Below are 25,087 nucleotides of genomic sequence, written 5' to 3' on the forward strand. Positions count from 1 at the left end.
AAGAAGATGTTTACCAGTTGTTCACCTGAATATCAAGGACCTTTTTCACCAGCTTGCAGTCTGTGTAGTATACTTCTCAGCTGGCCCTTACTTCTTGTGTCATATGAATGAATATCCATATTTTTTCCAGTAATGTATCGTGCTTGATTCATGAAATTATTGTCCTGCACACATACAGGAATGAAAAAGTAGTTTTTCAGATTACTGAAGGCAGTTTTGTTTAAGTGTTACTATTATTATTATTCAAAATGATTCTAATGGCCTTTTTTGTATAATTGCTGCTGCAGTTCCCCTAAACAGTAATTCCATAGAGTAAGTACAGTTCAAATAGAGAATGGCACACTGTAACAATGTACAAGTTTTTTCATAATAAATATCATAGTGTGTAATACACAACAGACACTGATTATATGTTGTATCCATTGGAGCTCATTGTCAATAGTAATTCCCAAAAATTTTATGGAGGTAACTTCTTCCAGTCTTGTTTCATCTATGAATACGTCTATATGATCATCCTTTTCTCTATTCATGAGCACCATGAACACTGTCGTTTTTAGATTTATAAGTATGTCACTCTGTATGAGTTACTGTACTATGTTATTTTTCAACATGAACATGCTTGTTGACAATGTTTCCAGATTTTCTTCTACATTCACTAACATCATGTCATCAGCATATAGTATTTTTTGATCCTTCTCACTGGTTTCAATGTTGTTTATAAATAGGTTGAACAGAAGTGGGTCAAGTACAGATTCTTGAAGTACACGGTACTTAGCAACCCTGATTTCAGATCTGCATCCAGATTCTGTTGTCACCTACTGCTTTCTGTTACTGACACATGATGTCATTCATTGCACTGCAAGCTCCACATGTTCCACTGCTTTCAAATTTTTTGATCAGAACTGTGTCAAAAGCTTTAGTCAAATCCACAAACATAGCAGATACAGAGTTTCGTTTGTGTAATGCATCTATAACAGATTACATAGGGCTTAAGACAGCAGTTTTTGTAGATTTCTCTTTTTGGAAACAATGTTGTACTGGAATCAGAATGCTATGTTTCTCCAGAAATGCAGTCATTCTACCATACACAAGCATCTATAGTATTTTCGAAAAACAAGAGGTTAAAGATAATGGTCCATGATTATTTGGGTCATCTTTGTCACCTCTCTTATATATTTCTTATTTTATTTTTTCTAGAAACACTCCTTCTCCAAATGAACACTTAATTCATATGCTTTATTACACAATTTGATATTTCATCATCTCCTGCAGACTTCTTCGATTTTAATTTTTGCATTATTTTTATGAGTTATGTTCCTGTTACTGGTTCCAGGAACACCGAGTGGAATGGCTGCTCAAGTATTCTAGGATGCTGTAATCCCTAGTGATTTTTTTCCCCCTTCAAATTTTACATAGCATCTATAAAAGTGCTGCTGAGTATATTCACAACTTTTGCTCCATCTGTAACTATACTGTTCTCAGTTCTCATTGACTTAATAAAATTGCTGTTACTTACACTCTTTTGACTAAATTTTTGGTGTTGATTATGCCCCATGCTATTTTACTTTTATGATTTTAATTTGCTATGGATTTGTTTACTGAGCTGGCTTTTGCTTCTCTTATCGATTGGCTGTACTTCTGATATTTTTTATATGTCTCCATGTTCCATGTTTGCCTGAGTGCCTTCACTTTAGTCCTGGGTTCAATTATTTCTTTGATAATCCATTTTTTACTGTGACCTTGCTTTTTCTGACAGACTGTTTTGGGAAAGACTGCATGAAAGTGATGCATTAGTGTGTTAAGAAATATACCATACTTCTCATTTGCATTTTGTTCTCATTGTTTCATTCAGTCTTCTTTCCTCAGAGTTATTTTTAAAACATTCATGTTTTATAGATTTATAATTCTCACTGCCCTGTTTTCTGACTTTATTTCTGTTTTTGAGCTCCTATTTTTGTATATACAAAATATTAACCCATGTTGATCAGAGGCTGTTGTTAGCAGAACTTTTGCTTCACATTCACTATTTTCAATACTAGTGATAATGTTTTCAATGACGGTCTGACTCTGATCAGTCACTTTCCTAGGTACGTTGATTACATTTACACTGTAACAATGCTTCTTTTAATTCTTGTTTTGTTTTTGAGTCTTTACCTGTGTCTGTGTCATAGTCTCCACATATTAAACATCCTTCGTTTTAAACTTCAATAATAATTTTGCTAGTTTTTTTCAGAAATATTTCAATATTACCACTTGGAGACCTACATACACAGAAAATTCTTAGTTCTTCACTCATTACACCAGTAATTTCAGTAGCCGAGTCAGTGCATGCTGGAAGTTTATATATTTACAGTATTCAGCAACTTATAGATTACAAATTTTCTTGTTGTATATGGCAACACCTCCAGCTTTATGTTTTGATCTACAGAAATAATTATTCAGATCATATTTCCTTATTATTAAACTGCAACATTCTGCTTCATTTAGTCCTTGCTCACTAATGCGTTACAAACCTGGTTGTGTTTCACTCAGGAACATTTCGACTTTATTTTTATGTTGCCTAGGCATTGAAATGTCTTGAGGTAAGGCTAATTTTATTTTCCTTTCAATGATTCCTGAGCTGTTGAAAATCTGTTGTCATTGGAGACTTACATGTAACCACATTGTATTCCTTGTTATGTATCTTGTCTCTCTTCTGTTGGCCATGAAATAAAAAAAAAACTTTTGCTAAGTAGTGGGGAACTCATACTCTCTGCAAAATCCACATTTGTTTCCTTTCTATTTGTGCAACTTTTGTAGTTGCTGATTGTTGCCTTTTCATACTTTGATGTATTTCATGTTCTTTTTGTGGTATCTCTCTCTCTCTCTCTCTCTCTCTCTCTCTCTCTCTCTCTCTCTCTCTCTCTCTCTCTCTCTCTCTCTCTACCCCCCCCCCCTCCCCCCCCCCCCCGCCCCCCCCCCCCCGCCCCCCCGCCCTCTCTCTGCCTCTGATACTTAAGTTTTATGACATACTTGTATATTGTATCTGTGATATAGAGGTAGCGTCTTTGATTAGAAATCAATTCGTCCTTGGTCCCGGGTTTGAAACCTGCTACCGCTTAAATTTTGATTAATAATTAGCATTGGTGGCCAAAGACTTCTGGCGTAAGAAGTCACCCTCATTCTACCAACGGCCATGTGAAAGAGGGCAGAGGAGTGGGAAGAGGTTGTCTTTGGGGTGGGAAACTGTCACTTAAGGCGGAAGAATCAGCAATGATCAACAGCTTCAGGATTCAGAAGCCAATGGAAACCACTGCATTAATGACACATAATGTGAATTCACAGGACTTGTGGCCTGTAATTGAAAAAGTGTCATGATGATCTCTCCATTGGCAAAAGATTCTGAAATAGTCATCCATTCGGGTCTTCGGGAGGAGACTGCAAAGGCGGAGGTGATCATGAGAATAAGATTCAATAACCAATGAAAGGATAACTTTCTATGAGTCAAGGCATGGAATGTCATTAGGTTGAATGTGGTAGGGAAGATAGAAAATCTGAAAAGGTAAATGCAAACACAAACAGACACAAGCAGACATATGTATGCTTGTGTCTGTATATGTGCAGATGGATATGTGTGTGTGTGCAAGTGTATACCTGTCTTTTTTTCCTCCTAAAGTAAGTCTTCCCGCTTCCGGGATTGGAATGACTCCTTACCCTCTCCCTTAAAACCCACATCCTTTCGTCTTTCCCTCTCCTTCCCTCTTTCCTGATGAAGCAACTGTGGGTTGCCAAGGCTTGAATTTTGTGTGTGTGTTTGTTTGTGTGTCTATCAACATACCAATGCTTTCGTTTTGTAAGTTACATCATCTTTGTTTTTAGATATATTTTTCCTATGTGGAATGTTTCCCTCTATTATATACACAAGAACAAGATATAGATAAAAATCACAAATAATAATGAAACTTAGAATCGGCAACTTGAGGGACAGAGTGATACCGAAGAAGTAAATCCCAAAAGAAGTTGTTAGAACCAAGACTGTAAATATAATTGCTGCTCATTTCACTCACAGCAATTTACTCTGTGTTTTTATTTTTCTGTCTAAGCACACCCTCAGAAATCATGACATATTCAGATAAAATACCGTAGTTTACACGTGTTATTGAGACAATGACAGACAACATTTAATAATAGGCTGTTTACATTCTTCCATGGAGGTATAATAAGGGAACTTATCATGATGTCAAAAACTTGAAGGCAACAAGTGCCATATTAGTTTCCAAAAACATCAGCTTCTCATGGAAATATTTTGATAAAAAATGCCAGCTTAAAAAATTTATGGACATATTAATCATTCTCATTACAGTCTAAAGTGTAATGGTTTCACATGTCATTCATAAGACTCATTCAAGTGATATTTTCTTTTATAAATATCAGTTTGGGTTGCATTGTTGCCTTTTATGGTAGTGGTTTTATTTTTGGGTTGCATTGTTGCCTTTTATGGTAGTGGTTTTATTTCTATCATTTGACTAGATTTCCTGTCATTCCAACTCAAAAAACTCTCTTGGTGAACACTGTGAGAAGGAAAGATTGGTAAGTGTCCCAACTTATCAAAATATGTTCTTAGCATTATTGAGACAAGGACATAAACCAAACATCAGTTCATCAGTCCATATTAAGGAAAATGCTGGATTATGAAAGCAGCCCTTTCATATAAATACTTCTCTTCTTGGTCATTCAAAACTTATAACAAAAGGAAAGTTACATTAATGAGGTGAACTGCATCATATTATTGGATCAAATGTGCATTTAAGACTAGAAAAACTTCTCTAAATGCTTTACTGACACTATGTTATTCACCTAAACACTTTTAACATTTTCTTTTTAAACAACTCTTCCATGAAAATAACTGAAATTAAGAACAAGAAGCAGTCATAAGCAGTAGTCTGCTAATGTTTTAGAGCATCCAGCATGGTGGTGCCAGCATCAAAGCGATTTACATACCACCACCTCCCCTTATTATACTCCATGGCTATAAACATCCTTTGCATCATTAACACAGTGTCATCACTCAAAGCCGAGACTTGGAATCGCGTACTATATCTGACCCAACAGCTACATAGGGTAATGTGCAGCAATTGCAGGATAGATGGTATATGACCATTGACTATGGATAGAAAATGCCTGTGACTTGACTGTGTTATGGTAGTGGGTGGACTATACAGTAGCTGTGGTACCTGCATCATCCTCGAGGTATTACTCCTTGTGATACAAGTTTGAGAGCTAGAATCTGAATCCACTAACATCATATATCAGATGTACTGCAATTACCATGCTGTATTATGTGTATGACCATTAAATAAGTGAATGGTAACTGACAAATTATTTCTAATCACGCATTTGATCATCTAAATTCTAAACATGAAGTACACCACAACACTAATGATCTCAACAGTTGTTTCAGTATATGTGCCATACAATCCTGCAAGCTTCTCCTCCTAACAACAGCTGCTATGAATGAGAGAGATTGTTCATACAAAAAAGGGCTAAAGTTCAAAAGGCAGTGCAATATAAAGGCTTTCTCAGTGTACTTATGTCTCCTCATTTATCTGCAGATGGGTTTTTGTCTGTCCCTGCTTTCATTTTGCGGGTGCTGTTTTCATCTTGTAACTTCTGTAAATCGTTGTAATATAGTTCACAAGTGTGAGGTCTGTTCAAAAAATTCTAGAAAGTTCGTAAGGCGCCAGTGGTGTGTTGGAGCAAAATGCAGTTGCCATCCCTGCACACTCCTGTATTTGATGTGTAACTCCCAGAGGTTTCATTTTTGTGTGTCTGTTAGCTATTTTTCAGTGATGTATTGAGAAGAATTTTGTGTCCCACAGTTTGCAAATTTCAAGATGGCAGAGCTAGAGGAGCAATGCAACTGTATTAAATTTTGCATACAACTCAAGAAAACGTTTACAGAAATGCATCACATAATGCAGGAAGTCTATGGTGATCAGTGCTTAAGCTGTACTTGGTGTTATGAATGGGTCACATAGTTTAAAAATGGCAGGTGGAAGTTAAAGATGACCTTAATTCAGGGCACCTTTCGATGTCTACCGACAATGTTCATTTCAGGAGTCAACAAAATTGTGCGTGCCATTCGGAGATTGACTGCAGAAGAATATAACATGTCAGCTGGATCATGTAATGAACTCCTGACACAGCATCTTGGAATGCATCTTGTAGCCACCGAGATCATCCCATGGCTCATGAACCAAGACCAGAAAGACCTTCACCTCACAATCTGTGAAGAACTTTTTGATCATGCAAATGAGAAGGAGATGTTCATTAAGAGAATCATAGCAGGTGATGAGATATGGGTCTACAGCTATGATGTTGAGATCAAGGCTCAGTCTTCACAATATGTCGGGAAATGTTCTCCAAGACCAAAAACGCTCATCAGGTCAGGTCAAATGTCAAAGCCATGCTGATAGTTTTCTTTGACTTTGGAGGATTAGTTCATAATGAATTCATTCCACAGGCAGCCTGTTAATCAGTGGTACTATTAGGATGTGTTGTGATGCCTGCAAGAAAATGTGAGAAGAAAGTGACCTGAAATGTGGTGAGATAATCCATGGCTCCTACATCATGATAATACACCCACACATTCACCTCCATTGGTGCATGACTATTGCACAAAAAATGAAATCACTGTGCTGCATCATTCTCAATACTCTCCTGACCTGAGTGCTGTAGAGTTTTTTATGTTTCCAAAGTTGGAAACCCTGTTGAAAGGATGGATATTGCAACGACAGACAACACAAAAGAAAATTCAGAGATGGTGCTTCACGAAATCCGGCAAGAGGAGTACCAAGACTGCTTCTGGAAGTGGAAATGGCATTGAGAGCTGTGTGTCAATTGTGGAGGAGAGTATTTTCAAGTAGACCATGCACAATAAGAAAAAGGTAAGTGTAGAAAAATTTTGTGGACAATGTTCCGGAATTTTTTGAACAGACTTCATACAGGTCCAGTAGGTATTTCCCAGCACTAATATTACTCATGTGATTACCTGTACTTCCAGTATCTTGAAAATTAAAGCACATTGTAAATGAATAAATGAATGAGTGGTTGAAAATGGAGAAAATATTATTTTATTACTAGAGATTATGAGTTTTCTCTTTATGAAAGCATCGCATCAAGAACAAAAAGTGTCAGGATTGTCTTGAAATAATTTTTAACATTTTCCTTTCCAAGACACTTGTGCCTGATTGTGATTTGTTTTTTACAGCAATATATGTGTACCTTTGGCTGGTAGTGTTCAGTTACTATCAGCTTGTCCAAGAGGAAGGTGGACGTGGTCCCTACACGAAGTCAACTTATAGACGATGAATGACATGAAATTCAAACAATCATCAGAACATTCATGAATTTGTTGAAGACTCATAGAAATTGTGCATGTTGTAATTTTTAAGTTCTCTGTTTTTGTTGATTAATGTTTATTTATTTTTATTGTGCCTCGACAGTTGTAAGCTTACATACTTTTAAAGTTGTTTGCCCAAGAACATCATTTTCATTAGTTGTCAATGTCATGGAAGAATGTGTGTTTCTAGCCTGCTTATTTGTGAATCAGTTATCGAAGCTAACTTTAAATTGCCTAAATCTTGCTTTAGGCTCTATTACATACATACATTATCTGCATCATATGCTGAAAATCAGTGTAGGCCTTAAGGAAGCAGGATCAAGAGTTATTTCACTGGAATGTCTAAAACTGAGTCTTGCCTATATGAAATTTGTAATCTGTGTGTAATATTTATGTATTACTCATTATTGATGTATATTTAGAGATAGATATCCATTATTATTTCATATTTTTAATAAAAATTGTGACATTTTTGTATATATTGTTATAAGATATGTAAATAAAATTTATTAAAAAATTGTAATTTGTTCACTATATATATATGTGAGAGGGAGAGCAAATATCTGCTCTTTCATTTCTACTAGGGAAATCAATAGTATATTGAAACATCTGTATTAGTAGATTGTAGGCAGTTTTATTAATACTACTGAGTGTACAATATTGCATATTATGTTTCTCATGTGGAATATTTGCATGTCCTGCTCAAACTGTAAGACTAAGTATATGCCCTTGGCACCATCTTTGCCACTTTCACCATTCCATTGTGTAACCCAGTGATTCCTTGAACACCAACAGTTGTTCTCAGAACATTAAACATTTCAAAGGACTCTGTGAAATCAGCAGACTCAATAAATTACATCATTATAACCATAGAAAAAGCCCTACATACAGGTAGTAATCATGGAGGCAAGCTGGTATGCAGTAGGGCTGGCTGTAGAGTGAGTGTGTGGAAGGGAAGGTAAAGCAGAGGGTCTGTTACTAGTGCTGGATGGCACCAGCAGTGGAGTGGGGTACATTGGAAGTAAACATGGCACCCTGACCTTGAGAATATCTTCAATGGAAACCCGGGATGTAATGGCAATGGTTTTAATGATGTGCACCAGTTTCATGGTCTTACAGAACTTCCATGCAATGGAGCCATTTGCAGTATGGAGGTTGGTGTGCTGACCTCCTTATTGCAGGTCACAATCTATGAACTTGATATGGAAGTCCCCAGGAAGGAAACCATGGACGTCCAGTTGTAGAACAAAGGTTTATGATACGGCACTGCTAGTGGGAGAATAAGCAAGTGTCAAGAGAGGGTACGTTTTGCCACATGTTGTCATTCAGTGAGACATCTTTATGTGGTTCTAAGTTTTTAATATATTACTATGCGGAAGATTTGGTCATCTCTTTGGATCACTTTATGGGGGCCTGACTAGGGAGGGTGTAGGGGTTCTTAATATTATGAAGTCACAGTCTGTGAGTGCTTTGTGAACAAAGACTTTAGGCAACAAGTTTGGGACAGACGGTGGTACACAGAGGTGTTCCATGTGGCTCTTAAAATGTGCAACTAAGTCTGGTAGGTCTGGGGATGCAGGTGATGGTACTTGAAATGTGAAGTCTGCAAGGAGTAATAGCATCTAAGTTTACAGAATTTCAGCCAGCAGGCTCCAAGGCCATGTTTTTGTGCTGTTGGAACTCCCAGAAGAATCCACAGAAGCACCTCAGTCCATAGTCGTCCATGGCACATGAGGGCTGCTTTTATTGTGCAGTGCCAAAACTCAACCAAATCGTTGCTTTGAGGATGGTATGCTGGAGTTCTGAAGTGATAAGTGTCTGCCATATAGCAAAGTTCTGGGAAGAGCGCAGATTCAAATTGCCTGTCCTAGTCTGTTGTAATAGATATTTAGCAACCAAAGTGTGAGATCTATGTTTCAATAAATGCATTGGTGGTAGAGTCAGTGATTACTTCTTTTATTGCTGTTGATTCAACCCATTGTGTGACCTGATTGATCACCGAGAGGATATAGCGGTAGCCATCAGTGACAGGTAGTCCACCGATGAGGTCAATATTCTTGTGCTGAAAGTGCCCTTTCAGGCTCTGGAAATGGCCCATGAGAGATTTTGTGTGATGTGAGACTTTGCTCTTTTAACACAGGGTACATGTGCGAGCCAAAAGTTTACAGTCTTTCATTACATTAGGCCATATGAACGTGTTGGTCACTAGCTGAGTGGTTCAGAAAATGCATGGGTGTGCTAAATCGTTGAACTGTTCAAATATGATATGGCATAATCATTGCTGTTATGAGGAAGTGTGTCCAATTTTGTGAGATATAATAGGGTGAGATTCAATCCATAGGTTCATGCACTTGTCGTGAATGAGGGATTATAGCTGTTCTTATTGTTGTTGTGCATCAGTGAACTGATCATATTCAGTGGTAGATGACAACCTGCTGATGTAAAAAATAATTTGCTATAATGTTCCCTGTACCTTTGATGTGGCAGATGACCGTGGTAAATTGGGCAACGTAGTCCAAATGTCATTATCCTCCAGGTTTCGAAAAGAGTCAGTAAGTGGGTGATGATCGGTGTGGATAACCAGGGGGCATCCTTCCATGTCCTGTCTCAAGTGGTGTAATGCTTTACAGTCACCAATAAACTTCCTGTCTGTGATGACACCAGATTGCATGCAAAGAAACAGTGTGGCTGCTCTGTAGTTGAGTTGAGTATCTGAATCGTTCTTGTTGTAGCAAAGCTTTGACAGTGGTACACTCTTGTCTGATTTTATGATGAGCTATGTGCCAGGAATGGGATACGCCAAGGTTATGTCATGGGTAAGGCAGTCCTTAATGCTATCAAAAATTACTGCATCTCATTTGTCCATGTCAATTTGCGTTTGCTGGTAGTATTCTGGTTGGTGAGTGCTTGTGATAGGAGTACTTGCAGGGGAGCTTCACAACCCATAGAGTCCATAACATATAGTGAAACATGAGGTGAAGGCCAATTTGTGTGCAGAGGTGACACCATAATTGCAATGGAGTCTTGACGCTTAAAACTTCATAAATAATGTGATGGATTTGTTCCTCCAGGGAGTGCATGAGGTGGCAACTCCAACTGGACTATAGGCCTGCATGCACCCTGGTGATGTCACACACTGATAACTGAACCACACTGCAACTATATGGGCTTCAGGAGTTTCAGATATGCTCCTTTCTTCTCTTGCATAGCCTTGTAATTAAGCTAAGGAAATTTATACCATTACATAAAATACTGTAAAGAACTGATCTATGGTCTGTGAGTACATAAAATTTTTTCGACAATTTACTGTATTCCTGAAGACAATCTGTAATTTAAAATTCATTATTTCTCTTGTGCCTTGGGAATTAACCTTTTGTTGCAGTAGAAGATAAGTCATATGCAAAAATAAACAGATGATTCCCTTTTGAAATCAAGCAACAGAGCTCCTACAGAACATAATAATTTATTTTCTGGGTCATTTTAGCAAATTTTTGTCTCCCATTCAAAATGTGCTGACTGCAGAGGAAACCCATGTCATTTGATACAATGTAGCGTCTCCTGAGACAGTTTTCATCAAACCAAAAAACACGACTAAGATCTATTACTTTCCTGATTTTCCAGGCCTGTAGTAATCTTAAAACATGAAAAATTTGTCTGAATTTTATATCCTTGACTGAAAATTCTGTCAGAGTGGTATTAATTTCATCTTAAGGCACTCAACCTGCAATTTTTCTTCCTACATTGCTTAATCTGTGAAACACTGAATACATTAAAACAAGTTTCAAATGTAATGTAAGCTCAAAATTATTTTGGGAGAGTTGTATTTGTATAAATGATCAAATTGATTCTGTAGAAATTTGTATACTGCCCAAAATGATGCTAGCTCTTTGAAATAAAAATTCTGGAAACTCAAAAATCTGATAGGAATGATAAGAAATACTGAACATTTTTGAGTGACAGAGTGAATGAAAATTTATTCTTCCACACAAAAAGTTGTATGACAATATGAACCAGTAAACCATTACAAAAAGTCAGACAGATGCAAACACACACAGTGATACAGGACAAGATACTGAGACGCTTGTCTCACTATAGAATCAAAGCTATTTCTGTATACCAGAAGATAATTAAAATGAAGACAAAATATTTTATTTTTTAAATACTAGAAAAACAAATGTGATTAAAAATCACTCAACATACATACATCATGCAAAAAGTTTAGTTCTTCACCAGCATCCAGTATAGAAGGATCAAGAAATAACTACATGATTTATTGTTCTTTCCCAGAACACAGACTGTTACTAGAACAGGATTAATTAATGTGGGTACACCCTAAAAAGCAAGCTATATCACACTCATCTGTGAGCAAACACTGTACATATTGACACGTATGTTATTCAGAAAACTTGTCACACATTTCATTGTTAGCACATTGTCAAATGAAGGAAGTGGTGAACAAATTACAATGCAGATATCACTGAAATAAAACTAAACACACTCTTAACTCTGTGGAATACCTTACCAAAATAAACTTGGACTTGTTCGTGAAACATAACAAATATGATACACAAGAAAGATGAGCTTCTCATATAATTAAAGTAACTGAAAAATCAAAGGTAGTTCTACAGCTGTGTATTATGTGTAACATAACATCATTTGAAAATCGTAGAAATTGAACAAATGTAATGAACTAATAATACTTAGCAGAAATAACTAGGAAGTCACTATGTGTGCTTCTTTCAGTATTAATTTCATCGTGGATAGTACTGAATGTACTTAAAGATACTGGTTGAGGGCATTGTTGTTCAGCTTAGTCTCGTTCCCATGTAATATTTCCAATATAAAGGACATTGTACAAGAGTGATTAATAATGTATTCTAATCCCAGCTGAGCTCCATAGTAAATCGTTTAGTTGGATAGATAAAAAAATCTACTCACCAAGTGGCAGCAGGACACACACACATGAAAGAGGGCTGTAATTGCCACCACTTGGCGAGTGGACTTTTTATCCATCCAATTAAATTATTTTGTCAAAAATTGATTGTTTTAGTTGTTATAGTAAATGGTTTATCTGACTATGATGGTCACAGGGCAGCACTGAAGTATCTTCGTAAGTCATGTTTAGCTAAAGAAGGGAGAAAGTACAGTTTCTCAAAATCACAATGTTGACTCAGCTACGTGATTCAGTGATAATTTACTATGTGTACAAGAAGAGGAAGTTTACTGAGTACATACAGTAGATAAAAAAATATTCTTACAATGATATGAATCCACTTTTCCTTTTAAATATTTGGGATATAATTGAAGCAGAAACAGAGAAAAAGTTGCCAGCATAGTTTCACTAAAAAATCTAACATGGCACTCGAAGACATCAGGCAGCAAATCAGAAATCCCAAGGTGTTCAAAACAAACTAAAAGCCATCCCCATATTTTATCAGAGTCTTTTGACTGAGGTATGTAACTTTCAGCTTATACTATTCCTCATATTAACTAGTTTCTAACTATACCAGTGTGTAGACAGACGATGATCTCTAAAATGAGTGAGATTACATAAATGCTTAGCCTGAAGTAGTATATAAGAATGGCAACTGGATATTACAAAAGGAATGCAGTGACTTAAAAAGAAATCAACTACTTTTCTCATGTCATGATGTGTTATTTGTATACTTTACTTGAACAGCCTGCAGTGCCTTCATCTGGCTGTTAAGGTATATCTTAACTTGTTCAGCAGAATGCGAGTTATGGAACAGGATGAAGCAAGAATCAATGAAGCCAATAACAAAAAGCACATAGAAAATTACTTAAAATGCAGCAGTACAAGAAAACCAATCAGGAAAACCAACCATTCCTCCCCTGTCTGTTCTCACCACAGCAAGGTTTTTATCAGTTGCAGGTGACCCATTTAACTCTGGCTAGTTATGAAACTTCATACAAAGAGTGTTAATAAGCAACCAGTTGTTTCCTGGATTTCTAATTACATATTAACAAAAAGGGTCATAAATAAGGAAACATTAAATGCTTTTCAAATAGCACTATCTGCAGTACATTGGCAGCCTGGATTACAGGAAATGGCAACAACTGATGCATATCAAATGCTCTTTCACACCATCACAACAAAATTTTACCACATCCGTCCACACAAAATAAAAAAATGTGCTGCAAGCATATCCAACACATGTAGAACTAGTGAAAAAATGTGGTACACTAGTTAAATGCATTCTATGACTACCAAGTGATCACTTCAAAGCAGCAACAGGTCCCACTTCAAAGGAAATATTTTACAGCAAATATTTACAGGCCAAAATAATTTTTCGAATGGATGTAGACAAAGTCAAGAAGAAAAGCAATGACTGCATCACCAAAGGAGCTCACAAATAATCCAAGGCTGTCAGTTCTGTAGCAGCATTATTGGAAAAGGCAGATGAAAAGGAATTGTGCTTGGGATGGGGAATTAGCAAGTTTCCAGATTCCCCCATGAACCTGCAGACAACCAATGGTATAATTTGCACAAGAGAGAAAAACAGCAAGGCCTCTGATTTGTATCTTAATTGGTGCCTGCTACTCACAAGATGTATGCAGGACTTTACAAACTGAAAAAAAAAACTTTATCATCAGAGTCTTCAGTAAGCAACTGGATAGGTATGTATGCAGTAGAACAGTTCACAATGGGATGGTACTTCCATGGTATATAGCCACTGTAAAGAAACAGAGATTACAGCATAATAAGTATAAAATAAAGTGTAGGGCTATAGATAGAGAGATGATTTGGGTATCAAGAGAACAATGCGTGATGCCTTCAGTGACTACCGTAACAGAATATTGTCAAGTGAGATTTCAGTAAATCTAAAGAAATCCTGGTTATATGTAAAGGCTCTTAGTACCACCAAAGTTAGTGTTCAGTCCCTAGCAAATGAGACAGGAAGTGAAACTGAGGGTAGCAAAGCAAAGCTGAAATGCTCAATTCCATTTTCAAATGTTCCTTTACAAAGAACAACCAGGAGAATTGCCTCAGTTTAATCCTTGTACCACTGGAAAGGAATGAAATGAGTATTAGTGCCAGTGGTGTTGAGAAACAGCTGAGATTGTTGAAACTGAACAAAGCTCCAGGCCCCAATCAAATCCCTGTCAGATTCTATACTGAATTTGCAGCTGAGTTAGTCCCTCTTCTCACTATAATCTGTTGTAGATCCCTTGAACAAAAAACTGCTCCCACTTGGAAAAAGGCACAGGTCACATCCATCTACAAGAAGAGTAGTAGAAGTGATCGACAAAACTACTGTCCAATATCCCTGACATCAATTTGTTGAAGAATTTTAGAACATATTCTGAGTTCAAACATAATGAAGTGTCTTGAAGAGAATGACCTACTCAATGCCAAACAGCATGGTTTTCAAAAACATCGATCATGTGAAACCCAACCTGCACTTTTCTCACATGACATACTGAAAGCTTTGGATCAAGGCAAGCAGGTAGATGCAGTGATTCTTGATTTCTAAAAAGCATTTGACTCAAAACCACACCTATGATTATTGTCAAAAATACAATCATATGTGGTATCAAGCGAAATTTGTGTTTGGATTGAGGACTTTTTGGTAGGAAGAACACAGCATGTTATCTTGGATGGAGAGTCATCATCAGATGTAGTAGTAAATTGGGTGTGCCCCAGGGAGGTGTGTTGGGATCCTTGCTGTTCATATTGTATATTAATGACCTTACAGACAATATTAATAGTAAAATCAGGCTTTATGCAGATAATGCAGTTATCTATAATGAAGTATTATCTGAAAGAAGCTGCATAACTATGCAGTCAGATCTTGATAATATTTCAGTGTGGAGCAGAGATTGGCAACTTCTCTAATTGTTAAGAAAATAAAAGTTTTGCACTTCACAAAATGAAAAAACATAATATCTCATAACTATAATATCAATGAGTCACTGCTGGAATTGGCCAGGTCATACAAATACCTAGGTGTGGGGATATGAAATGGAATGATCACATCATGGGTAAAGCGGGTGGCAGATTTTGGTTTATTAGTAAAATACTCGGGAAGTGCAATCAGTCTACAAAAGAGACTGCTTACAAATGACTCATACGACCCACCCTAGAACATTGCTCAAGTGTGTGGGACCCATACCAGATAGGATGAACAGGGGATTTTGAACATATGCAGAGAAGGGCAGCACGAATGGCCACAGGTTTATTTAATACATGGAAGAGTGTCACAGAGATACTGAAGGAACTGAAACGGCAGGTTCTTGGAGACAGATGTAAACCATCCTGAGAAAGTCTATTAACAAAGTTTCTAGGGCTGGTTTTAAATGATTACTGTAGGGATGTACTACAACTATAAAATTACAATAATTACTACATGCACAGAGGCATTCAGACAATCATTCTTCCCGTGCTCCATACGTGAATGGAACAGAAAGAAACATAATAATTGGTACAAGGGAATGTACGCTCTGCAATGCATCTCATGGTGGTTTGCAGAGAATGGATGTAGATGTAGAAGCATATCTAAAATATCAGTACTTTGCATTATCCTAATGAGTACTTTTTACATTCAAGATCTGGAGAGTTTTGTTTGTCAGTCTTTAGTATAATTTCAATATTATGATAACAATTTACTGTCACTGGAATTGTTTGACAAGTTGTTTCAAAAAATTCCTTTATGAAAACTGAAACTTTCAACTCTCCATTAATAATGACAGAATAACACAACTGAGGTGCAGATCCTTGTGTGTCTGCGTTAACAAAAATTACACTGTCTGTCTTGCTGCAGACAGTCCAGAACAAAGAAATGTTAATTCAATGCACCCCATCCCTCATTAACTGAGATATTCTTGAAAGTTTATTTTCTTTTTCATTTTGCTCAGCTGATTTCGCACTTATATTCATTGCTGGCTGAAGCTAAGCTGCTTACAGACAAATTTGCTTTCCATCAGGAAATTCTCAGAAAACCAGTTGTGATGACAAATAGAATGTACAATCAGGAAATACTGATGAAACACATCCATTTTTTTACCCTCAGTCATTTGAGATTTACAGTTAAAATATGTCCTGTTTTCTTCTTAAAGCAGCATGCTATCAAAACAATAGTTTTCAGATGAAATGTTTGTGACGAATCTATTACAACAAAACAAGAATCAATAGAACTATCCCCTGACTGAACAGTGTCTTTAATGACAAACATTCTGCAGCCAGGTTCCTAATGATCTGTATGAAAAATCAGACATTTATCTGCTTACAGACATTGATAAATATCAATGGGGACAGTTGAAAAATGTGTGCCCTGACCGGGACTCATACCCGGGACTTCTTGCTTACATGGCAGATGCTCTATCGGACTGAGCCACCGAGGACACAGAGAATAGCGTGACAGCAGGAACTTATCTCTGGCACGCTCCCTAACTTACTGTCCACACACTACATGTCCAAAAGAACATATACCATCTTTATACAGACAAGGCTTACTGGCCAATGACCTTCTTGAGTGCAGATGCACTCACATTGCTCAAACTCTTATGGGAATCGGTTGATTTACTGCCGTGAATAGTGAGTATAGTATGGTAAGAGGACTACAAACGTAGTGTGTGAACAGTTAAGTTGGAAAGTGTGAGTCTTGCAGGAAGCATGCCAGAGATAGGTCCCTGTAGTTTCACTGTTCTCTGTGTCCTTGGTGCCTCAGTCGGATAGAGTATCTGCCATGTAAGCAGGAGGTCTCAGGTTTGAGTCTCTGTCAGGGCACTCATTTTTATACTATCCTCATTGATATTTATCAACACCTGTAAGCAGCTAAAGGTCTGATGTCATTGTAATTTCGTTCTTCAAGAGCTGTAAGGTCACCAATGGTATTTGTACAGATACCAGCTTCATATATTCATATCATACTGATCTTGTCAGCTATGGTGCCAAATCAAGTAACCAAATCAAGTAACCTTGGTCCTTTACACATATATACTTATATACTTTATAAAACAATAGCAAATATGCAGTGGAAACAAATAAAATATTACAAATTTATCATCTTTTACTTACACTTAAACAGTGTGTAGCACAAAATTGTTTCTGGGTATTAAGTGAGCCAGCAATTCCTCAGCTTCTCGCATTTGGGAAATTAGAACATGTCTTTCATTTCTTATTGGTATTTATAAATTTTCCTGCCAGTATGGAACACAGAACTTGTATCCTATAACTTACACAAGAACTACAGGCATATAATGTATGAAATATAACACTTCCAAGTGGCATACATAACACATGGAATTAGGGAACGGTCCAATTCCAATCATCTGCTTTGACCCATGATGTCATCAATATGGCAGAAACACCTACTTCAAGCATATACAAAATGCAGAATGAGAACAATGCCAGGACCAGACACACATGCCAAAAACGTGGACAAAAATTAAAACAACACAAGAACATCTCACTCCAACAATAAAATGATACTAACAGAACAACCACAACAAATGGGGGTTTAAGGTGGGGACAAGCTAAATATGTAACAATACAAAACACCACACCATCCCAAAACAAATTTTATAAAATATCTCAGCTTACAACACGATGCTGCAGCCACAAAACCAACAAGAACTCTACACTTCAGATGACCTATATAGCTCAAACAAAGCCTACAATACCATCCGCAATGGATACCTATTGGCAAACCAAACATAAAAAGAGCACTATCAGAAACTTCACACACCTACTTAACTCACAAAACACTACCTAAACCAAAACCCCAACAACTTGGAAACCCCCATATTCATTAGATAAATTAAAACACAACCGAAATATCATAAATACAAAACAGCCAAAACATCAGAATTACTTCAGAATAAAACCAAAATAAAAATAACTTAGCAACAAACCCGCCCTCCCCCCCCCCCCCCCCCCCCCCACACACACACACACATACATACACAAAAAATAAACCTGGGTCACCATGGTGATAACCAAGACTGAAATGAACCTAGTATCATATGTAAAACCCAACACCCACCACCAGAGGGTGCCATCAAATACAACGATGCACCAACTAAAAAATACCATGGCAAATGACATCACACTACAACACCATTACATAATGGGTCAAAGCAGACAGGTGGAATCAGATTGAAACTTTGTGTAACAAATGATCAACAGCAAGTGTTGTAGACCTGTGTATGTAGAAGGCGCTGAGTAGTGCAGCTTTCACAGTGTCATACCTGTTGACTGCTGAGGGAAAGGATGGTATGACTTATTGTGTAAGGATGTTCCCCCAACTGGCTTTGTAGGGTAACAAATTTTGTGACATAGGTTGGCAAGACAATGTTCATAGCTTAAGAGTAATTGAGCAAGTATTTTCCATAGATAACACATCATGCTGTGTGTTGGATGAGGTGGAAGGCGATGTAGCTGGCTGCAGAGTGACCAGATTCAGGCATTACCTGGTTGATGTCTCTTCAAAAGCAACTGAACACAGATCGAACTGGTTGGAGTGATGTGGCATGGGTGTAGTCCAATTTGCAATGGTAACAGGGACCCATGCTTGATTGTGAAGTACATAGTTTCTTATCTTCCATTGTTCAGCAGTGTTGCACATTAATGGAGCACTGTCCAGGACAGCGACACCTTTTATCGCACGCATTGTACGTTGGTTGTTATCCATAACAGCTTACATCATGGCTTGAGAAATGTTGTCCATAGGTGATGATCAAGCAGCACAATGTGGGCATGCTGACAGCATTGTTTTTGTGCTGTAGTCTGGAATGTTGAAATTTGCATGCGGTCATGATTGCTGGGAATCACCAATGTGGATCCACAGGTACAGGAAACAAGTATGATGGATAATCACTTGATCCATACACTGTGTACAATGCTTTTATTGACAGTATAATCATACGCTGTACAACAAATGGAATGCAACCAATTCACCAGCCTGACTGCCTGTAAAAGAGTTCCCTGTGTGGGACCCAGTGATATTATTTCATGGAATAGTGTTCCCACACAGTATAATAGCTGGTGTGTAGATGTGATACAGTTTCTCACATAACTGAACTGTTTAAAAATCGCTCTGAGCACTATGGGACTTAACATCTGAGATCATCAGTCCCCTAGAACTTAGAACTACTTAAACCTAACTAACCTAAGGACATCACACACATCCATGCCTGTGGCAGGATTCGAACCTGCGGCCGTAGCAGTCGCGCAGTTCCAGACTGAAGCGCCTAGATCCGCTCAGCCACACCGGCCGGCTGAACTATTTATTTTCCCTTTTTATACAACTGGTTTTACCTTATATTGTTGCTAAACTTCATCCCCAGATATTGTGCTGATGAGGTTGAATGCAATGACTAATCATTACAATGTGATCAATTGATATTTACACAGTATTCCCTTCCATTCTGAATCTTAGTTCTTTACACATAGTTGCTAGACGTGATTGCCTCGATAACTTCAATGTGGATGCACAACAGGATCCAAGCCTCTTCCAGGAATAAAGGGCTCACTGTGAGCAAGTAGGTGAATGAACAGTGGATGCTACTTGTAGTGTTGGCAGAAGAGCCAACACTGTTTTTCTTGAGGAGGCCGAAATGCACGCGTTTAATTACACGCTGACTGGCGTGAGGTCTGGAACAGGACAATATCTTGAGAATTGCAAATAAAGTAAGTAGTTGATATAATACTTAACTTTAATCCACAATTGTAGAACATCTCTCGTTACGGTACATGCTTCATAATATTAATTATCAATTGAATACGGCGCCTTGCTAGGTCGTAGCAAATGTAGCTGAAGGCTATGCTAACTATCGTCTCGGCAAATGAGAGCGTATTTGTCAGTGAACCATTGCATTGAATGTCAGCTGTACAGCTGGGGCGAGTGCCAGGACGTCTCTCTAGACCTGCCGTGTGGTGGTGCTCGGTCTGCTATCACTGACAGTGGCGACACACGGGTCCGGCGTATACTAATGGACCGCGGCCGATTTAAAGGCTACCACCTAGCAAGTGTGGTGTCTGGCGGTGACACCACACTACTAACCTGTGACAAGCTGAAATTCTGAGATGGATGGGAAGCATGTTCAGATGACTGACACAGTTAAGGCAACCGCTCATGCTAAGCAGAGATCTGGGTATCAATCCGAGTCTGGCACTAATTTTCAGTATTTACTATCAAATCTCTTCAATGCCCAGTTCTATCGGGGTCCATAATTCTCTCAAGAAAAGGAATATACTGTTGTATTTCTAGTCACTGCAGGTGATTCAAGGCTCTGATATGAAAGCTGTACTGTTGTTGCAGGTAACATGCAAACTTGCCATTATATACACTCCTGGAAATTGAAATAAGAACACCGTGAATTCATTGTCCCAGGAAGGGGAAACTTTATTGACACATTCCTGGGGTCAGATACATCACATGATCACACTGACAGAACCACAGGCACATAGACACAGGCAACAGAGCATGCACAACGTCGGCACTAGTACAGTGTATATCCACCTTTCGCAGCAATGCAGGCTGCTATTCTCCAATGGAGACGATCGTAGAGATGCTGGATGTAGTCCTGTGGAACGGCTTGCCATGCCATTTCCACCTGGCGCCTCAGTTGGACCAGCGTTCGTGCTGGACGTGCAGACTGCGTGAGACGACGCTTCATCCAGTCCCAAACATGCTCAATGGGGGACAGATCCGGAGATCTTGCTGGCCAGGGTAGTTGACGTACACGTTCTAGAGCACGTTGAGTGGCACGGGATACATGCGGATGTGCATTGTCCTGTTGGAACAGAAAGTTCCCTTGCCGGTCTAGGAATGGTAGAACGATGGGTTCGATGACGGTTTGGATGTACCGTGGACTATTCAGTGTCCCCTCGACGATCACCAGTGGTGTACGGCCAGTGTAGGAGATCGCTCCCCACACCATGATGCCGGGTGTTGGCCCTGTGTGCCTCGGTCGTATGCAGTCCTGATTGTGGCGCTCACCTGCACGGTGTCAAACATGCATACGACCATCATTGGCACCAAGGCAGAAGCGACTCTCATCGCTGAAGACGACACGTCTCCATTCGTCCCTCCATTCACGCCTGTCGCGACACCACTGGAGGCGGGCTGCACGATGTTGGGGCGTGAGCGGAAGACGGCCTAACGGTGTGCGGGACCGTAGCCCAGCTTCATGGAGACGGTTGTGAATGGTCCTCGCCGATACCCCAGGAGCAACAGTGTCCCTAATTTGCTGGGAAGTGGCGGTGCGGTCCCCTACGGCACTGCGTAGGATCCTACGGTCTTGGCGTGCATCCGTGCGTCGCTGCGGTCCTGTCCCAGGTCGACGGGCACGTGCACCTTCCGCCGACCACTGGCGACAACATCGATGTACTGTGGAGACCTCACGCCCCACGTGTTGAGCAATTCGGCGGTACGTCCACCCGGCCTCCCGCATGCCCACTATACGCCCTCGCTCAAAGTCCGTCAACTGCACATACGGTTCACGTCCACGCTGTCGCAGCATGCTACCAGTGTTAAAGACTGCGATGGAGCTCCGTATGCCATGGCAAACTGGCTGACACTGACGGCGGTGGTGCACAAATGCTGCGCAGCTAGCGCCATTCGACGGCCAACACCGCGGTTCCTGGTGTGTCCGCTGTGCCGTGCGTGTGATCATTGCTTGTACAGCCCTCTGGCAGTGTCCGGAGCAAGTATGGTGGGTCTGACACACCGGTGTCAATGTGTTCTTTTTTCCATTTCCAGGAGTGTAGAAAGACATGACAGTTACCGCATCCGTTCTGCTGTGCACTTAAGAATATTTTCTTTTGAACAGCTCCCATGAAATATATACAAAGCAGACCAGAATTTTTTGATCAGATAACCAGCTCAGGATATGATTACATTTGCATGAGATAGGCTTTTAAATGTTCTTGGCATATATTCTTATTCTCTTTACTATCGTTTTGTAGATGTAGAAATAACAAGAGTACATGCTCATGTTTTAGGTATCAAGCAAATCTGAATCTGTATGTTAGACCAATAGAGTGAATATCCTTATGTATTTTATAGGTGTGGGAATAACAGGAATATATACGCATGTGATAAGTGTCAAGCATATCTTAACCTGTATATTATACTAGAAGAGTCAAAATATTTACATTTTTGATATACAACACAGACTTTAAGTAGATGTGTAGATAACAAGACTCATGTATCAAAACATTAAATATGAAGGTTCCAATTTACACACAATGACTATGGCAACAATTCAAGTGAAACTCACACATTTGTCGATATGGAAATATTGTAGTATTGACAAATATCTTTGAACATGACATCATTTTTACACAATTCAGGTGAAGCTTATGTAATCTGACAACTACATCGTGCCTGGCTCAGTTACATTGTGATTGGGCATCTCGTTCTAATACCCACTAACATCCTATACTGTTATTGGCTGGAGAGGGGAGGGGAAGGGAGTGCAAAGCACAACTGCATCTTGCATTTTTTCGGTTTATCACCACTGTGTTGTATTTTTTTAATTTATCACACTCCCATCTTGTGTTTTTGAATTTCTGACCAGTGCCTTACTGTATTTTTTAGTGATTGCAGTGTAGATTATCAGCGGATACTTATGTGCAATTTGACTTTAAATCTCTCTGAATGCCTACTCCTAGACATTTTATGGATGCGGCTGCTTCCAATTATTGTTCTGAAATCATGTAATAGTACAGCATTGGGTCATTCTGCCTACTCATGCACAATATGGTAGACTTGCTTATTCTGAGGGTCAGCTGTCAGTCCCAGCACCAAACGTCGATCCTCTGCAGGTCGTCCTGCATTTCGCAGCAATGTCCTAGCACTGCATTCCTCAGTAGGCTACACAACAGCATCATCCACAAAAAGACTCACGGAACTTCCGACGTTATCTACTAGCTTATTTACATATGTTGTGAAAATAAACAGCCCAATAACAATCCATTGGGATACCCCCGAAGTAACTCTTATGTCTGAAGATTTTTCCTCGTTTAGAATGATATGCTATGTTCTCCATCTAGAAACGCTCCAGTCCAGACACGCAGCTAGTTCGATGTTCCATACACTCGTAGTTTGTTCATTATCCCACAGTGTGGAACTGTGTTGAGCACCTTGCGGGACTCAAGTGACACAGCGTCAACCTACCTGCTGCTTTCAGGGTCTTGTGGATGAACAAAGCGATTTGAATTTCACATGATCGTTATTTTTTTTTTTTTTTTCGGAATCCATACTGAATGCTTCAGGCGAAACTTTTGGTCTCGAGAAATATCATAATGCGTGAGCATAAAACCAAGTTCCGAAATTCTGCAACGGACCGACGCCACAGATAGTTTTGTGCATATGTTCTATGACCTTCTTGAAAAAAGGAATGACCTGCGCTTTTTTCCAGTTATTAGGAAAGCTTCGCTTCTCCAGCGAACTATGGCACTCTGCTACTAGAAAAGGAGCAAATTCTCTTGCATGCTCTATGTAGAATCGTATTGTTGTCCCGTTAGGTGCAATGGGCTTTCCTCTGTTGAACAATTTCAGTTGCTTTTCTATCTCGTCACTTATTTCGATACCAATCATTTTGATGTTCGTGCAAAAATTGAAAGTATAAATTGCCTTGTGATTTTCCTCAGTGAAACAGTTTTGGAAAAAGAGTTTTTGTATTTGAGCTATCTCTGTGACATCCTCCTTTTCGTTGTCATTATGGTTGCAGAATGCCTGGACAGATCATCTCGATCCATTTATTGATTTATAAAACCAAAGCTTCTTCGAATTTTCTATCATGGCGGTAGATAGAATTTTACTTTAGAACCCTTTGAACGCTCCAAGCCCTCGGCTAATTTTGGCTTCATTCAGTTTTTATTTGTTTCGCAGTAGCTTTCTAAAACGGCTGTCTAGCTACAGCTGGACTTTCCCATCCTTCACAATATACCTGTCTATAGCGTATTGTAACATTACTCATGAATTTTGCATATTCATGCTCAAAGTGGCCAATGCCGGAGATGAAATTTTCTTGTTGACTGCTCAAGTAATCTGAAATTTGTTTCTTGTCACTCTTGCTAAACAGAACTATCTTCCTGCCTTTCCCTATATTTACATTTACACCCGTGTTCAGTGATCGTGTAATGGTTTTATGATCACTGGCGTTCAACCTATATTTGTGGTATATCTGAATTTGGAATTCCAGTTTCTGTCCCTAGTTCTATGTGGGCATTGTTACCTTTTGTAAGAGAGACTATTTCTGGGACCTTGCCATCGATTCTCCTGCAGTTAACTAACACTACATTAACATTTTCTATCACCACTCTGCCATGACGAGTACTACTCTCTTTAATTAAAGGGGATAGTAAATCGGAAAGTATCTTGTCGGGCCTATGGAGGGATTCCTCTATCCTAAGAAACGGGGTGGCCGAGCGGTTGTAGGCGCTATGGTCTGGAACCGCGCGACCGATACGGTCACAGGTTCGAATCCTGCCTCAGGCATGGAAGTGTGTGATGTCCTTAGGTTAGTTAGGTTTAAGTAGTTCTAAGTTCTAGGGCACTGATAACCTCAGAAGTTAAGTCCCATAGTGCTCAGAGCCAGCCAAACCCACATGTGGAGACCACAGATTCTCCGTTGCCCTAGTAGCCACTCACTGCATGTAGCGCCTGTGTGATAATTTGAGGGTGAGAGGGAGTCCCACAGCTTTCCACCCGATAGCGGAGGTCGAGAAATCCG

At 39.0% G+C, this 25,087-nt stretch overlaps 1 protein-coding gene across 1 annotated transcript in view; it reads left to right on the plus strand.

Annotated features, from left to right (window-relative positions):
• LOC126458575 (uncharacterized) overlaps positions 1-7,904 on the plus strand; it is a 213,496-nt gene extending 205,592 nt beyond the window's left edge. The window contains exon 7 of the mRNA XM_050095707.1: positions 7,250-7,904. Coding sequence (XP_049951664.1) covers positions 7,250-7,350 — 101 coding nt within the window. The 3' untranslated portion in view covers positions 7,351-7,904. The remainder of the gene's footprint in view (positions 1-7,249) is intronic.
• Positions 7,905-25,087: the final 17,183 nt, after the last annotated feature.

The sequence above is a fragment of the Schistocerca serialis genome, chromosome 2, assembly GCF_023864345.2.
Source record: "Schistocerca serialis cubense isolate TAMUIC-IGC-003099 chromosome 2, iqSchSeri2.2, whole genome shotgun sequence".
NCBI lineage: Eukaryota > Metazoa > Arthropoda > Insecta > Orthoptera > Acrididae > Schistocerca > Schistocerca serialis.